The following is an 18,255-nucleotide window of genomic DNA, read 5'->3' as shown; positions in this document are numbered from 1 at the left end:
TAGCAGCCCTGTCAACCTGGGTAGCAACTTTCAAGGATCTGTGTACATGGACACTGAGATCTCTCTGCTCATCTACTCTACTAAGAATCTTACCATTCGCCCTGTACTTTGCCTTCTGGTTACTCCTACCAAAGTGCATCACCTCACACTTGTTCTCTAATACTTGTATTCCCTCCTGCCCAGATGAAGAGCTCAGCAAACAGAAGGAGCTACACCATGGCACAGGACAGGGTACAGCTCCACCCTTATCTCCAGCGTGCTAATCGGTAAGAAAAAAGCATGCCATTGGCTGTCATGTGTTTTGGCATGTTCTAAGGTTCGATAAAGACGTACAGAAACAAACGCTCTTTCTTTACATACTAAACCGTAAAGGCCTTTGTGGGAAAAAAAATCCTTTTTGTTTTGTGTCTTGCCCTTTGCCAGTGAAATAGATTAGAAAATGTACTTAAAATCTAAAAACGTGTGTCTCAATACAGGCATATCCGAAAGAAAACCTATAAAAATGAAAAGGTCATTATTCATAATTCCAACTCAGACACTGCTGCTGAATGCACAAGGCAGCCTGGTGAGAGCAAGTGTGTAGAAATAACAGAGCCCACAATACCAAATCATCACAGCGACCACGACTTTTGACATTCATGGAAGATGAATTAAGTTCCATCGGTTCACATGATTTTCAGAGTGGATCCCGAGCTGCAGCCCACACACATACACTGCTGAAGGTGACAGTGGGTAAGGCAGCTATGCTCTCTGTTTATGTCGCTGTTAGGTAATAACAAACCGATATGGAAACAAAAAGCACCAAATCCACATGAGGCATTACAAAGTGCTTTACAAACCAAGTTGCTCCTAACCTTCACTTGGAGCAAAGTGGTTCCTTGAACAAAGTAGTTACTGTTCAGTCTGCTCAGAATAATTCTCTCAGAGGACCGAGACCTGATAGCCCAGACCAAAGGGCACCTTTCTGGACATGTGCAGCTTTGGAGGCGTCTGTACCAGGATCCCTGAATGCTATTGCTAAATGGTTTGATTTCACAGGCGGTCAGTGCAGGTAGATCATAACACAATGGCATATAGATCATAGGGTAATTGAACAGAGTGAGATGTACAAATGTGCAGCTGCATCGGTGTACAAAGCAAGATCAACATTCGATCTGAAATTTGAGAGGTCCATTCAGCAGTCTATTAACAATGGGCAAGGAGCTTTTCTTGAACCTGATGGTACATGTGTGTTTAAGCTTTTGTATTTTCTGCCTGATGGAAGAGATTGTAACTGAGGTGGGAGGGGTCTTTGACGATGTTGGCAGCCCTTCCACAGCAATGACAAGTGTAGTTGGAGCCAGTGGATGGAAGGATAGCTTGCGTGATGGTCTGGGCTACGTTCACAACTCTCTGTAGTTTGTTATGGTTCTGGAGAGAGCAACTGCCGTATGAAGCCATGAATGCTTTCTATGGTGTACTGATAAAAGTTGGTGAGGGTCCTAATGGCTATGCCAAATTTCTTCAGCCTCCTGAGGAAGAGGCATCACCGTGCCTTCTTGACTGCCACATCTACAAGAGGGATTCAGGATAGACTGTTCATTATTGTCAATTTCCTAGGAGTGACAATCTAGACCCAGTCCACCTCAGCCCCACTGACGTAGATAGGGGCGTGTCCTCCTCCTCTCTTCCTGAAGTCAATGATCATCTCTTTAGTTTTGCCAACACAGAGAGCGATTGTTATCTTTGCACCATGGCACCAAGTCCTCTATCTCCTTCTTGTGTTCAGTCTTGTCATTGTTTGATAACCAGCAACAATGGTGGAGTCATCAGCGAACTTGTGGATGGTATTCGTATAAAATTTAGCCACAGAGTCATGGATGCACAAGGAGTACAGACGGGGTTGAGTACACATCCGGGCGGGGTACTAGCATTGTGGATTATCGTGGAGGTGATGCTGTTGTCTATCTACACTGATTGCGGTCAGAGGGCCAGGAAGCTAAAGATCCAGTTGCAGAGGTTAGAGCTGAGACCTGGGTCTCAGAGTTTGGAGATTAGTCTGGTTGGAATTACAGTATTGAAGGCGGAGCTGTAGTCAATAAGTAGGAGCCTGACACAGGTATCCTAATGTTTCCACCAACACAAAGATTTCCAGAAAAAAACCTCATGTCTGACCAAGAGAGATGAATTGCTGCATCTAGTTATTGACTGTGGGTCAGAGGAGGGGATGGCATTCTGTCGCCAAGTCACAGAGTCATTGAGAGGTTCAGCACGGAAACATATCCTTGAGTCCAACTCATCATGCCAACCTGATATCCTGAATAAATCTAGTCCCATTTGCCAGCATTTGGTCGATTTCCCTCTAAACCCTTCCTATTCATTTACTCATCCAGATGTCTTTTAAATGCTGTAATTGTACTCACCTCCCCCACCTCCTTTGGCAACTCATTCCATACACACACCATCCTCTGCATCAAAAAGTTGGCCCTTTGGACTTTTAAATCTTTCTCCTCTCACCTTAAACCTATACTCTCTAGTTTTGGACTCCCTCACTCCAGGGAAAGTAACTTGTCTATTTACCCTATCCATGCCCCTCATGATCTTATAAACCTCTATTAAGGTCACCCTTCAGCCTCCGACACTCCAGGGAAAATAGCCCCAGCCTAGTCAGTCTATCCGTTTAGCTCAAACCCTCCAAACCTGGCCATCTCCTTGTAAATCTTTTCTGAACCCTTTCAAGTTTCACAAAATCCCTCCTATAGCAAGTAGACCAGACTTGCAGACATTCCGAAGTGGCCTACCCAACGTTCAGTACAGCTGCAATATGACCTCCCGACTCCTATACACAATGCACTGACCAATAAAGGAAGCATACCAAACACCTCCTTCAATACCCTGCCTACCTGTGACTCTACTTCCAAGGAACTATGAAACTGCACTCCAAGGTCGCTTTGCTCAGGCACTCTCCCCAGTACCTTACCATTAAGGTATACAAGTCCTGCCTTTCCAAAATGCAGCACCTCATGGGCTAGATTAAACTCCATCTGCCACTCCTCAGCTCATTGGCCCATCTGATCAAAATCCCGTTGTACTTTTAAGTAACCTTCTTCACTGTCCACTCCACCTCCAATTTTGCTGTTATCTGCAAACCATACTTCCTAAATTCACATCCAAATTGTCTATAATTTAAAAAAAGCAGTGGTCCCAGCTCTGATCCTTGTGGCACACTGCTGGTCACAAGCCTTCAGTCTGAAAAGCAACGCTCCATCACCACCCTCTGTCTTCTTCCTTTGCGCTGGTTCTGCATCCAAATGGCTAGTTCTTTATCTATGTGTGATCTAACATTGGTAACCAGTCTAGCACGAGGAACCTGGTCGAATACCTTATAAAAGTCCATACAGATCATGTCCCTGGCTCTGCCTTCATCAATCCTCTTCATTACTTCTTCAAAAGTGCAATCGAGTTAGCGAGACATGATTTCCCACACACAAAGCCATGTTAAACTATCCTTAATCATTCCTTGCTTTTCCAAACACAAGTAAATCCTGTCCCTCAGGATTCCCTCCAACAACTTGATCACTGATGTTAGGCTTACTGGTCTATAGTTCCCTGGCTTTTCCTTACAGCCTTTCTTAAATAGTGGCACCATGTTAGCTAACCTCCAGTCTTCTGACACCTCACTTGTGGCTATCGATAATACAAATAGCTCAGCAAGGGGCCCAGCAACATTTCCCTAGCTTCCCAAAGTTCTTGGGTGTTCCTGATCAGGTCCCAGGGATTTATCCACGTTTTAAGTTGTCCAGTCCCCTCCCCCCTCTGTAATATGGACATTTTTCAAGATGCTGCCATGTATTTCACCACATTCTCTATCTTACATATCCTTTCCCACAGAAAACCCTAATACAATGTACCAGTTTAGTATCTCCCCCAACTCCTGCGGTTCCACACGTAAGATCAGCAGGGCTGCCTTAAAGGGCCCTATTCTCCCCCTAGTTACCCTTTTCTCCTTAATGTCTTTCTAGAATCCCTTTGGATTCTCCTTTACCCTATATGCTCAAGCTATCTGTCCCTTTTCTGCTCTCCTGGTTTCCCTCTCAAGTATACTCCTACTGCCTTTACAGTCTTGTAGGGGATGCCCTCAATCTCGGCTGTCTCTACCTGACATACGTTACCTTCTTATTCTTGACCAAGAAACCCCAATTTCTCTAGTCATCCAACATTCCCTACGCCTTATCAGCCTTGTCCTTCACACTAACAGGAACATACTATCTCTGGACTCTCGTTTTCTCATTTTTGAAGGCTTCCCATTTTCCAGTTGTCCCTTTTACCTGCAAACATCTTCCCCCCCAATCAACTTTTGAACGTTCTTGCCTAATACCATCAAAATTGGTGTTCCTCCAATTTAGAACTTTAACCTTTTGGTCCGACCTATCCTTTTCCATCACTATCTTAAAACTAATAGAATTATGGTCATAGGGCCCGAAGTGCTCCCCCACTGACTATCCTACCTCAAGCCAAACACAGACACGCACAGGAATTCCTAGGGGCCTGGTTTTCAACGCATAATGCTGTCAACAAACATGTGGAATTGGACCCCATATAAAAACCCATACAGAACAGAATGGAAAATGACACAACCCAATTTAACACACTGGATCATTTAAATACTAAGCAGAGTAGAACTACATCGCTTCATCAGAGGCCACACTGATGACGTTACCCATAACGATGATGAAACATCTATACAATAATGAGCCAAAATGACAAGGAAACCAACAACCTCATCCACAAACTGAGCTACAAATCTTCACAATAACCATAAAGGCAACTGCCGTGTTCTACGATGGCACTTCAAGATATTCTGCCACAACAGCTGAGATGACATCCAGATTGAAATGATTTCAAATCAAACTCAAAACTACACAGTGACTGAATCAATGTTTCCCGAACCCAGAGATTCAGGCCATCCTCGGTGATAACCACTCAACATTTCAACAGGAGCAGGCTTTAATGCTACATTCTGGGCTCACTGAAGTCTTCTAAAGTCACACTCTCCTGCACTACTCTTGCAGAAACATCCCAGATTAGAGTAATGAGTGGAGGAGAAGAAGTCCGTTCATGCAGAGATGTCAGATTGAGTACGAAATGAAATAAAACTTGTAGATTCACCTCGGCAGCAAGGACAAGTAGACTCTATGAAGTAGTTTGACACCTCATCTACCAACAGTTGGGATGAAACAAACCTTTAACTTCGTGTGAGCATTCCCACCTTTGAGCCACAGTTCAAACCCTGTTCAGACAGATCTAGCTCAAAACTCTGTGCTGACACTCACTGGAATTGTCACTTCTAGCCTACGCACGTGAGTAACATAGTTGTAGAAGCTGCAGAGCCCAAACAACCCTCTTGTAGCATAGAAACAGTCACCCTATTGGCTAGCACGAAGATAGTGGCCCTAGAAGGAGCACTCATGTTATAACCAACTGCTTGAATCAGCCTCAGAACTGTTCACTATGAGGCAGCAAAAGCACATGAATTCCTCACAAAACAACAACAGCTGGGATGAGCTGTTAGGAAAAGCACTTAAAGCCGGGAAACAGGATTAATTAAAACAGCTGGATGATAGTCTCTTACTACAACAGCAAACCTAAATAGACCATGTGGTATATTTAGGTGGGTGGCATGGTGGCTCAGCGGTTAGTACTGCTGTCTCATAGCATCAGAAATCCAAGTTCAATTCCATCCTCGGGCGACTGTCTGGAGTCCAAAGATGTGCATGTTAGGGTGGACTGGCCATGCTGCATTGCCCATAGTGTCTAGGTTAGGTGGGTTCGCCATGGGAAACGCAGTGTTACTGGGATAATGTAGGGGTGGATCCAGGTGGGATGCTCTTTGGAGGGCCAATGTGCTCTCGATGGGCTGAACAGCCTGCTTCCACATTGTAGGGATTCTTTGGTTCATGAGGTTCTCCGACATTGTGTTGCGGTGTTAAAAGAATCCGCAGTGGCTGCAGCACCCATTAATTCCACCAAATTCTGATCCAGGTCAGATCACTGATTCCCTCCCACATCTACTTCAGAAACACCCATTGTCAAGTATCTCATTCTGAAACCTCGAAGTGATAGGAGAGAGGTGTGCTTGCTTGGGACTGCAGCAATAGTTCCAGGTCATTCCATAACAGTGAAACCCCAGGCTATTCCTCAAATACAAAAGAGAAAAGAAACACTACTGTAGCTGGACTTATACCAGCCGCACTGCAGTGGTTCGAGAAAGCAGCTCCCCGCTATCATCTCAAGGGCGATTAAGGATGGCCAATAAATAGCAGTAAGCCAGTGACAACCGTATCCCATGGACAAATTCTAAAGAACACGTCATATAGAGATATGGGATGGGTAGAGAAATTAACTCCTGGTTGGGGTACTTCTTGGAAAAATCCTCTGATTTACATATGGAACAGAAGGTAAGTAAACACCAGAGAACTGACTAAAAAAAATGTCAAAATGTACACAGCAATTTTGCTTCACTACTGTTACTTATCTAGTAGTAACTTCAAAAAAAGTTAAGGATGTGTCAAGGGTGCATCAGCAAGTGTTGTGGTGCACTTGATCCAGCTTCCTATTCAAGCGAGAAACCTTTCTGTCTCTCCTCCTTGTCACAGAGCCAAGAGCAGGTAATCCTGCTAAATGAAACATCAGTCCCAATTCCTTCTTTGACAGGATCAGATGGAGGATTGCTAGAGTCTAGAATCCCCACGGGAATGTGGGCATTTAAGGGATTAAACTCTGTTTGCACACATGCCAAAATGAGATTGATTTGAAGAACAGATTGCACTTAACCAGACGCTGCATGGAGAGACGAGCTAGGCGAAGGAACTCAGCAGTATTCAATATGCTTACAGTAACAAGGCAGAAACTCCTCACATTCAGCAGATTGGGAAGAAAACTGAAACCTTTTCCTTGCTCATAGGATGGAGACAAATTTGAATGAAAAATTCTTCAAAGAAAAGCGAGAACAGGAGGACAGGAGTTCAGACAAAGTCCCTGCCATGGCAATGATTTCTAACAAATGCGCAGGTGGGCTAGCACTGGAGAAGTGCAGAAATCTCAGAAGGTATTCCTTTGCCTGATCAAGATTCACCTCTGATCAGGAACTGGCTTCTTCAAGCCTGATAAGTGGGTGCTGAGGCCAATTATAGAACATGAGCAGAGATTCAACCTGACATCCTTTAGTTCCTGTAGCCCAGCGCTAAAATCAGCAGTATCTTTAAAGACAAGCACATCACGGGGGCTGAGCTACCTTCCTTTCTAATACAAGGGAATGCTCAGGCACTTTTACCGGAGCCTTTCAGATGCCATCAAGAAAAGCTTAGATTTGAACTCTGTCCTGCAGATAAACATCATTTCAGGACAGGGCTGCTCTTGTACAATATACTCACACCGTATAAACTATATCACAGCTCAAAAGAACTTTAAAAATTACATCCTCAAGTCCATGTCACTCAACACAGAGTAAACACCTAATCAATAAATCAAGGTTTTGCAGCATACAGAGGTTTAGAGTTAGAGATTTAAAAATGGAGTTATAGAACAAAACTAATAAAGAGATAGACAGCCATTAAATTAAAGATGATGGACAGAGAGGGGCAGATAGACATTGAAGCAGGAAGGTAAAGTTCAAATTAGTGTATAAAGAGGGGCAGAGGAAGAGAGCAATATGGAGGGTGAACAGGTGGAGCTCTGTACCTTGCCTGGGATGATCCCAGGGCTGTGTCTGCTGTGATACGATGGTGCAGTTGCAGGGCATCTTCAGTGCGGAAGCTTTGATTACTGAGCCAATCCAATCCTGCAGGCAGCAGAAATCAATATTATTTGGCAGCCCTGCTTTTTGAAGTATGGACTCATCAGATAAACTGACAGTGAATCACAGTAAGCGCCAAGAAAGTCATTCATAATAACCAAGGACAACTTATTGTAAGTCAATGAAAACTTCGGTGGTCAGTGCCCTGCACTGCTGCACTGTTGACTGGGCTGACCCCTTGCAGCAAAGGATGAGAATTTGAGAAAATGAATAACAATGTTATGGATCAATGTCTCTGCCTTTACATTACTTAGTCATGAGAGGTTCCATCTAGATAGATACAGTTTACAGAAAATATATGATTAAATGCAAAAGCTTTGCAGCAAGTTTCTGCCTTGATGCTAACTGGTTTCCGAGTCCTTCATGTATCCTTTTCAATAGCTAGTGTCAATCAATTCCTTTTGGCATTCATTTGCAGGATGTGAGTATTGTTAACCAGGCCAGCACTTATCGCCCATCCCTAATTGTCCAGATGGTAGTTAAGAGTCAACCACATTGCTGTGGGTCTGACCAGGTAAGGATGGCAGTTTCCTTGCCTAAAAGAACATGAGCGAACTAGGTGGGTTTTTCCCAAGAATTAGAACATAGAACATAGAAAAGTACAGCCCAGTACAGGCCCTTCGGCCCACGATGTTGAGCCGTGGAATAATCCTAATCCAAAATTAAAATAACCTCAATTCACTGCTGTCCATGTGCATGTCCAGCAGTCGCTTAAATGTCACTAATGACTCCGCTTCCATGACTCCACGGGCAAACTATTCCACGCGCTCACAACTCTTGACTTCAAAGTTTCATGGTCGTCATTAGATTCTTAATTCCAGATTTGTTTTTAATTGAATTCAAATTCCACCATGACAGGATTCAAATTCGGCTCCCCAGAACATCACCTGGCTCTCTAGATTAATAGTCCAACGATATTACCACTAGACCATCACTTCCCTGAAAGACTTCTCGTCTCACTAATGTGAAGGAAAGTGTATGCTGTGAAATGGAACATCTTTGCACTTAGGGCAATGGGCCAACACTGCCAGGTGAGGTACGGGAGGCTACAGTACAAATTAAGCACCCTCTCCACTGTTCCTTTATTCATACCCTTTCCTGGACCAGCAAAGCCCAATACCCCAACTCAGAAATTGCCAGTAAACACCAAGCTGAGGGTACTTAGCCTACAGGGAACCAGCTCTAGCTGGTCAAATTTCTTACAACCCAGGACCAAGAGGAGGTTTGCACTCTCAGCATGGTGTCAGGTTAGCACAGATGCTAGAACCAATTTCATGGGGCAGGGGACAGAGAGAGAAAAATAGCCAGCTCACTACAGACGTGAAAATGGGCCTCCTTTTAACCTGCACAAGGACCCTACATTTCAGTGATTCATGCCGGTAATGGTCATTCTGGGTGAATTTTTTTCAAGAATTGATTGGATAAACGTCTTGCATCAGAATTCGAGCTTACTTTAATTATCTTCAGTTGGCACAAAGGCCTCTCATCTAGTTTAAAAGATCTAAAAACCTATTCAGTTTTTCTGATTACTCTCTCCTTCCTCTGTGCTTCATTTCAACACCATTTACGTCTTCTGTTCCACACTAACCAAATAATCCCTGCCCTAACTGTTCAGATTGACTGTTCCACATTGCAATGGGTTTTAAAAAAATATTCTGGTCAGGACTGTCGGAATTTCTTCAAAAACAAACCGCAGGCATAATGGCAGGTAATCAACATCTAAAAACACTAAATCAACAAAAATCCATTACCAAACTCCTGTACTGCAGTAAGACCTGGACTGCGTATTGGTGGCTTGTCACGAAAGAAATTCAACCATAAATATCGCTGCCACATCTCAAATTAATGGGAGGGCCATAAAAGAAATGCTAGTGTCCTTCTGGAAGCCAACTCAGCACACATCCAGGCAAAACCAACAATGATAAACTGGACATGTATCCAGAAAGCATCTCGGGATCATTGAATCATACAGCATTGAAACAGACGCTTCAGTCCATATTGTCCATGCTGACCAGACTTCCCAAATTAAACTAGCCCCATTTGCCTGCATTTGGCCCATGTTCCTCTCAACTTTTCCCATCTACATACCTGTCCAAATGTCTTTGAAACTGTACCTGCATCGCCCACTTCTTCATTTAGCTCATTCCACAGATGAACCATCCTCTGTTGTGAAAACATTGTCACTCAGATCCATTGTAAACCTTTCTCGTCTCACATTAAAAATATGCCCTCTGGTTTTGAACTTCGCTACCTTAGGAGAAAGACCTTTTCTATGCTTCCCATGACTTTATAAACCTCTGTAAGGTCACCCCTCAGCCTCCTCCAGTGAAAACAATTCTCAGCCTATCGAGTCTATTTCCATATCTCAAACCCTCTAATCCCAGCAACATACTGGTAAATCTTTTCTGAAACCCTCCAGTTTAATACTATCTTTCCTTTAGCAGGACAACCAGAACTGTCCACAGTACTCCAAAAGTGAAGTCGCCAAAGTCCTGCACAACCTCAACATGACATCCCAACTCCTGGACTCAACGGTTTGAGCAATGAAGGCCAGAGTACCTAATGCGTTCCTTGCACCAGGAAGAAAATGATACGAAGACCCTCTAAAGCTCTCTCTGAAGCCTGGCAGCATTGACATTAATGGCCTGGAGGAACTCACTGTCAATCATATCGACTAAGAATAACTTGTCCTTAAAGCAGTACCACACTTTCAGTCATAACATTTTCGAGATGAGGCAGTGAGGTGGCAATGAAAGAAAAAGATAGTAAGAAAATCCTGCACTCTCGATCCCTCTACTCTGCTGTACATAGAAACAAACAAGCAAAATACAGGAACAGGAGTAGGCCATTCGGCCCTTTGAGCCCTCTCTGCCATTCAACAGAATGTCAGCTTTCCTCATCTTCGATTAATTGATTCCTTGCCTGATGAAGAATCTCTCCCTCTCTCTCAGCCTTAAATATACAGCAGGACTCTGCCCCCACCGATGTCTGTGGCAAGGAGTTCCAAAGAAACTTAGCCCTCTGAGTAGAAATTATGATCAATACGATCATGACTGACCATCCAACTTAATACACTGTGCCCGCTTACACTCTATATCATTTGATCCCTACAGCTGTAAGAACTATGTGTGTTTCAGCTTCTTGAAAAGATGGAACGTTTTTGGCCTCAACTACTTCCTGTGGCAGAGAATTCCAAAGGCTCATCACTTTCTGGGTGAAGAAATTTGTCCTCATCTCACGCTTAAAGAGTCTACCTCGTATCCCTAGACTGTGGCCCCTGATTCTAGACTCCCAGTCATTGGGAAGATCCTTCCGGCACTTACTCTGTCCAGTCCGATCTGAGCCCAGGGTACAATGGCATCTTGATCAGATCGGCCGATGGGCTGAAGAGTGGCAGATGGAGTTTGAGTTAGATAAATGTGAGGTGCTGCATTTTGGAAAGGCAAATCAGGGCAGGACTTATACCCTTAATGGTAAGGTCCTGGGAGTATTGCTGAACAAAGAGACCTTGGAGTGCAGGGTCATAGTTCTTTGAAAGTACAGTTACAGGTAGACAGTATAGTGAAGAAGGTGTTTGATATGCTTGCCGTTATTGGTCAGTGCATTGAGTATAGAAGTTGACTGAAAGCTGTATAGAAGTTGTACAGGACATTGCTTAGGCCTCTTTTGGAATACTACGTACAAGTCTGGTCTCCCTTCTAGAGGAAGGACGTTGTGAAACTTGAAGGGGTTCAGAAAAGATTTACAAGGATGTAAAATAATAAAATGTGAAGCTGGATGAACACAGCAGGCCAAGCAGCATCTCAGGAGCACAAAAGCTGACGTTTCAGGCCTAGAAACGTCAGCTTTTGTGCTCCCGAGATGCTGCTTGGCCTGTGTTCATCCAGCTTCACACTTTATTATCTTGGATTCTCCAGCATCTGCAGTTCCCATTATCACATTTATAAGGTTGTGGCCAGGTTTGGAGGGTTTGAGCGATAGGGAAGAGGCTGAACAGGCTGGGGTTATTTTCCCTGGAGTGTTGGAGGTTGAGGAGTTACCTTATAGAGGTTTATAAAATGATGAGGGGCATGGATAGCATAAATATACAAGATTTTTTCGCCAAGGTGGCAGGAATCCAAGAACTGGACGGCACAGGTTTAAGGTGAGAGAGGTAAGATTTAATAAGGACCTAAGGGGAAACTTTTTCATGCAAAGGGTGGTGCATGTACAGAATGAGCTGCGACAGGAAGTGGTGGACACTGGCACAATTACAACATTTAAAAGGCATGTGGATGGGCATATGTACAGGAGGGATTTAGGAGGATATGGGCCAAATGCTGGTAAATAGGACTACATTAATTTGGGATATTTGGTTGGCCTGTTTAGTATAACCTGTTGTCGTGTGATTTTTGGCCCTGTCCACCCCAGTCCAACACCAGCTTGTCCACATCACTCCTGATGTGCTAGACAACTCTGCTGTAAACGCAGCCGTATTGACGCACAAAACAAAAAGAGACTGTAGTTACTGTGAATGCATGATTAGTCAACATTTGTGAAGAGAACAGAACATTTAATGCTTTTCTGTTCTTTCCACAGGTGTTGACTGAACTACAAATATTGCAGACATCATTTGTCTTGCATCATACAGCATTTACAGACGAAGAAGGGCTTTCCAGCCCATCTTTAGTTATCCACTGAGAACTATTGTTTAAAGCACTGGTGTCCAGATTTAAGCAATGAAGTACGTACATTGAAAGCAGTTCAGAGGTGACTAAACTAAGGAAATAACGAATAGGCAGGGCTTGTGTCTGCCAGTGATTAGAAGAATAAGAGTGAAATATACAAGATCTTGAGGAGAGGATGTTTCCTTTGTGAAAGAATCTACAATTTAGGGTCAGTGTTTTAAAATCAGCAATCATCTATTTTAGACAGAGATAGAACATAGAACATAGAACATTACAGCACAGTACAGGCCCTTCGGCCCTCGATGTTGTGCCGACCTGTCATACCGATCTCAAGCCCATCTAACCTACACTATTCCATGTACGTCCATATGCTTGTCCAATGACAACTTAAATGTACCTAAAGTTGGCGAATCTACTACCGTTGCAGGCAAAGCGTTCCATTCCCTTACTACTCTCCGAGTAAAGAAACTACCTCTGACATCTGTCCTATATCTTTCACCCCTCAATTTAAAGCTAGGCCCCCTCGTGCTCGCCGTCACCATCCTAGGAGAAAGGCTCTCCCTATCCACCCTATCTAACCCTCTGATTATTTTATATGTTTCAATTAAGTCACCTCTCAACCTTCTTCTCTCTAATGAAAACAGCCTCAAGTCCCTCAGCCTTTCCTCGTAAGACCTTCCCTCCATACCAGGCAACATCCTAGTAAATCTCCTTTGCACCCTTTCCAAAGCTTCCACATCCTTCTTATAATGCGGTGACCAGAACTGTACGCAATACTCCAAGTGCGGCCGCACCAAAGTTTTGTACAGCTTCACCATAACCTCTTGGTTCCGGAACTCGATCCCTCTATTAATAAAAGCTAAAACACCGTATGCCTTCTTAACAGCCCTGTCAACCTGGGTGGCAACTTTCAATGAGCTGTGCACACGGACACTGAGATCTCTCTGCTCATCTACACGACTAATAATCTTACCATTAGCCCAGTACTTTGCCTTCCGGGTACTCCTACCAAAGTGCATCACCTCACACTTGTCTGCATTAAACTCCATTTGCCACCTCTCAGCTCAGCTCTGCAGCTTATCTATGTCTCTCTGCAACCTACAGCATCCTTTGTCACTATCCACAACTCTACCGACCTTAGTGTTGTCTGCAAAGTTACTAACCCATCCTTCTACACCCTCATCCAGGTCATTTATAAAAATGACAAACAGCAGTGGATCCAACACCGACCCTTGTGGTACACCACTAGTAACTGGTCTCCAGGATAAACATTTCCCATCAACTACCACCCTCTGTCTTCTTTCAGCAAGCCAATTTCCGATCCAAACTGCTACATCTCCCACAATCCCATTCCTCCGCATTTTGTACAATAGTCTACTGTGGGGATCCTTATCGAACGCCTTGCTGAAATCCATATACACCACATCAACCGGTTTACTCTCATCTACCTGTTTGGTCACCTTCTCAAAGAACACAATAAGATTTGTGAGGCACGACCTTCCCTTCACAAAACCGTGCTGACTATCCCTAATCAATTTATGCTTTTCAGGATGATTATAAATCCTATCCCTTATAACCTTTTCCAACACTTTACCAACAACTGAGGTAAGGCTCACTGGTCTATAATTACCAGGGTTGTCTCTACTCCCCTTCTTGAACAGGGGAACCACATTTGCTATCCTCCAGTCGTCAGGCACTATTTCTGTAGACAATGACGAGTTAAAGATCAATGCCAAAGGCTCGGCAATCTCCCCCCTGGCTTCCCAGAGAATCCTAGGATAAATCCCATCTGGCCCAGGGGACTTATCTATCTTCACCCTCTGTAGAATTTCTAATACCACTTCCTTGTGAACCTCAATCCCACCTAGTAGTAGTCTAGTAGCCTGTATCGCAGTATCCTCCTCGACAACATTGTCATTTTCTAGAGTGAATACTGTTGAAAAATATTCATTTTGTGCTTCCCCTATCTCGTCTGACTCCACACACAACTTACCACTACTATCCTTGATTGGCCCCAATCTTACTTTCGTCATTACTTTATTCCTTAAATACCTATAGAAAGCCTTAGGGTTTACCCTGATCCTATCCGCCAACAACTTCTCATGTCTCCTCCTGGCTCTTCTGAGCTCTCTCTTTAGGTCTTTCCTGGCTACCACGTAGCCCTCAAGCACCCTAACTGAGCCTTCACATCTCATCCTAACATAAGCCTTCTTCTTCCTCTTGACCAGATATTCCACCTCCTTCGTAAACCACGGCTCCCACGCTCTACAGCTTCCTCCCTGCCTGACATGTACATATTTATCTAGGACACACAGGAGTTTTTCCTTAAGCTCCACATTTCTAATCTGCCCATCCCCTGCAGTTTCCTTCCCCATCCTATGCTCCCTAAATCTTGCCTAGTCTCATAGTAATGCCTTTCCCCCAGCTATAACTCTTGCCCAGTGGTATACACGTATCCCTTTCCATCACTAAAGTAACACCTATCCCTTTCTATCACTAAAGTAAACATAACAGAATTGTGATCGCTATCCCAAAGTGCTCACCTACTTCCAAATCTAACACCTGGCCAGGCTCATTACCCAGTACCAAATCTAATGTGGCTTCGCCCCTTGTTGGCCTATCTACATACTGTGTCAGGAAGCCCTCCTGCACACACTGGACAAAAACTGACCCATCTATCGTACTCAAACTATAGTGATCCCAGTCAATATTTGGAAAGTTGAAGTCCCCCATGACCACTACCCTGTCTCTCTCACTCCTATCGAGAATCATCTTTGCTATCCTTTCCTCTACATCTCTGGGACTATTCGGAGGCCTATAGAAAACTCCCAACAGGGTGACTTCTCCTTTCCTTTTTCTAACCTCAGCCCATACTACCTCAGTTGACGAGTCTCCAAACATCCTTTCTGCAACTGTTATACTGTCCTTGACCAACAATGCCACACGTCCCCCCCCTTTTACCATCTTCTCTGTTCTTACTGAAACATCTAAATCCCAGAACCTGCAACAACCATTCCTGTCCCTGCTCTATTCATGTCTCCGAAATGGCCACAACATCGAAGTCCCAGGTACCAACCCATGCTGCGAGTTCACCCACTTTATTCCGGACGCTCCTGGCGTTGAAGTAGACACACTTCAAACCAACTTCTTGCTTGCCGTGCCATCTTGCGTCCCTGAAACTTTATTTCAGACCACCCTACTTTCAACCTTTTCTATAGCCGAACTACAATTTTGGTTCCCATCCCCCTGCTGAATTAGTTTGAACCCACCCGAATAGCCTTAGCAAATTTCCCCCCCAGGATATCGGTACCCCTCTGGTTCAGGTGAAGACCATCTTGCTTCTAGAGGTCCCACCTACCCCAGAAAGAGCCCCAATTATCCAAGAATCCAAAACCCTCCCTCCTGCACCATCCCTGTAGCCACATGTTCAACTCCTCTCTCTCCCCCTATTCCTAGCCTCACTAGCACATGGCACAGGCAACAAACCAGAGACAACAACTCTATTCGACCTAGCTCTCAGCTTCCATCCTAGCTCCCTGAATTTCTGCCTTAAATCCCCCTCTCTCTTCCTACCTATGTCGTTGGTGCCAATGTGGACCACGACTTGGGGCTGCTCCCCCTCCCCCTTAAGGACCCCAAAAACACAATCAGAGACATCACGCACCTGGGAGGCAACACACCAACTGTGAGTCTCTCTCGTCTCCACAGAAAGATACAGGTTTTTCTCATTGGAATTCTCTCCCTCAAAAGGCAGTGAAAGCAGAGACATTCTTAAGAGAGATGTAGGTAGATTCTTGATGGGCAAGAGGGTTAAAAGTTATCAGGTATTATTGGGAATGTGAACTAACTACATCAATCATACTAATGGCAGAGCAGGCCTGAAAGGCCTATTCCTAGTCCAGATCTGTATGTGTAACAAAACACCGATTTTGACTGCAGCAGCTCCAGCAATGCAATAATTGCCAGGTGAAGGTGCTGCGTGACATTTTTTTTTCCCCCATCTTTAGTCATTCAAGGGATGAGGCATCGCTGGCTAAACTGCTGGCTATTGCCCATCCCTGATTGCTCAGAGGGCCGTCAAAAGTCAACCACATTTCTGTGGGTATGGAGTCATACATAGGCCACACCAGGTAAGGATGGTAGTTTCCTTCTTTAAAAGACATGAGTGAAACAGATGGGTTTTCCCCAGCAATCAACAATGGATTCACAATCATCATTACACTGTTAATTCCAGATGTCTACTGAATTCAAATTCCACAATATAACACATCCCCAGAACATTATCTGGGTCTCTGGATCAACAGTCCAGCAATAATACCACTGGGCTTTCACCTTCCCATATTAACCAGCTATGGTTGCCATGAAAGTAGTTTAGCTCAGTTGATTGGATACCTAGCTTGCAACACTGGCTGAGAATACCATGAAGGACTCTCCTTCTCAACTCCTCCCCTAATCTGAGGTGTGGATACATTCAGGTTAAACCACCACCCACTGTCCCTCTTTCTCTCCAATGAGAGAGCAACCCTCTGGTCTGGTAGGTCAATCGCAACTTTACTTCAGTTTTACTTTTATTTGTCAGGATGCAGAGACAGGAGAAACACCCCTGTTTTTTCATCTGTAAAACATCTCCTCTGAAAGATGGCACTGTAGGCAGTGTAGCACTCCCTCTGTACTACCCTGGATGGTGCTCAACACTCTGTGATGGGACTTGAAAGCCGAACCTTCTGACTCATTGATCCATCCAAAGATACTCAGCCGAGTCAGTGTCACTGCATGACCCAGGATAAGGGTCAGGAATGGGAAGGGGTGTTAATGTCACCAAGTTTCAGGGGCTCAGAGGTTCACCATGGGAAAAAAAGGCCTTCGAGTAAACAAAAATGGCCCACTGACCATACAGACAGCATCTCGATTGTCCCTCATCTTCTTCCCAAGAATTTACCTTCAGAGCCATTCCCACTGCGGGATTCCCTCGCACCAAACGCCGGGAACAAGGAACCTGAAACCGGCTCCATCCTGTACAGGCCACGAAACTTACAAACACGCTCGCTCTGTCGCCTAGATGACGTTTGGCGTCGCGCGCAGGCTGCATCATGGGAACTGTAGTCCCAGCGAATCGAGCCCATTGAAATGCGTCATTGGCCGGGGGTGTACAGATCAAAACCGGTCCTGTGCGTACGCTTGAGTAAAATGCTGCTAATATAATTAAAATAATTGATGACACTTAATGCAATCTTACATATTCTGTTCTTCATGTGAACAGAACAAAGAACAGTACAGCACACAGAGTAAGCCCTTCAGCTCACCAAGTCTGTGCCGACACGATGCCTTGCTAAACTTAAAAACCTTTTGCCTCTACACGGTCCAAATCTCTTGATTCCCTGACTATTCACGTATCCGTCACGATGCCTCTCAAACATTGCTATTGTATCTGCTTCTATCGCCTCCTCTAGTAGTACATTCCTGGCACTTACCACCCACTGTGTAAAAACCTGTCATTCACATCTCTAAACCTTCCTCCTTTTACCTTAAAACTATGCCCACTATAACTAACATTTATACCCTGGGATAAAAGACCCTGAATATCCATTCTATTCATGCCTCTCATCATTTTATAAATAGGTCAACCCTCAGCCTCCGACATTCAAGTGAGAACAACCCAAGTTTGTCCAATCTCTTCTGGTAGCTAATACCCTCCAAGGCAAATGACATCCTCATAAATCATTTCTGTATCCTCTCTAAAGCTGCCACATCCTT

The 18,255-nt window shown here is 44.3% G+C and overlaps 1 protein-coding gene across 2 annotated transcripts in view; it reads right to left on the bottom strand.

Annotated features, from left to right (window-relative positions):
* Positions 1 to 17,549, bottom strand: part of nrde2 (NRDE-2, necessary for RNA interference, domain containing) — a 77,752-nt gene extending 60,203 nt beyond the window's left edge. The window contains exons 1-2 of one of the 2 annotated variants that reach the window (XM_059648960.1): positions 17,441 to 17,549; positions 7,720 to 7,819 (exon numbers count right to left, since the gene is read on the bottom strand). In XM_059648960.1, coding sequence (XP_059504943.1) covers positions 7,720 to 7,819; positions 17,441 to 17,513 — 173 coding nt within the window. In that variant the 5' untranslated portion in view covers positions 17,514 to 17,549. The remainder of the gene's footprint in view (positions 1 to 7,719; positions 7,820 to 17,440) is intronic. The other variant, XM_059648961.1, reaches the window with a different exon arrangement.
* Between the last annotated feature and the right edge of the window lie 706 nt (positions 17,550 to 18,255).

This window comes from Stegostoma tigrinum, chromosome 10 (genome assembly GCF_030684315.1).
Source record: "Stegostoma tigrinum isolate sSteTig4 chromosome 10, sSteTig4.hap1, whole genome shotgun sequence".
NCBI lineage: Eukaryota > Metazoa > Chordata > Chondrichthyes > Orectolobiformes > Stegostomatidae > Stegostoma > Stegostoma tigrinum.
This window is presented reverse-complemented; position numbering and strand designations above follow the sequence as displayed.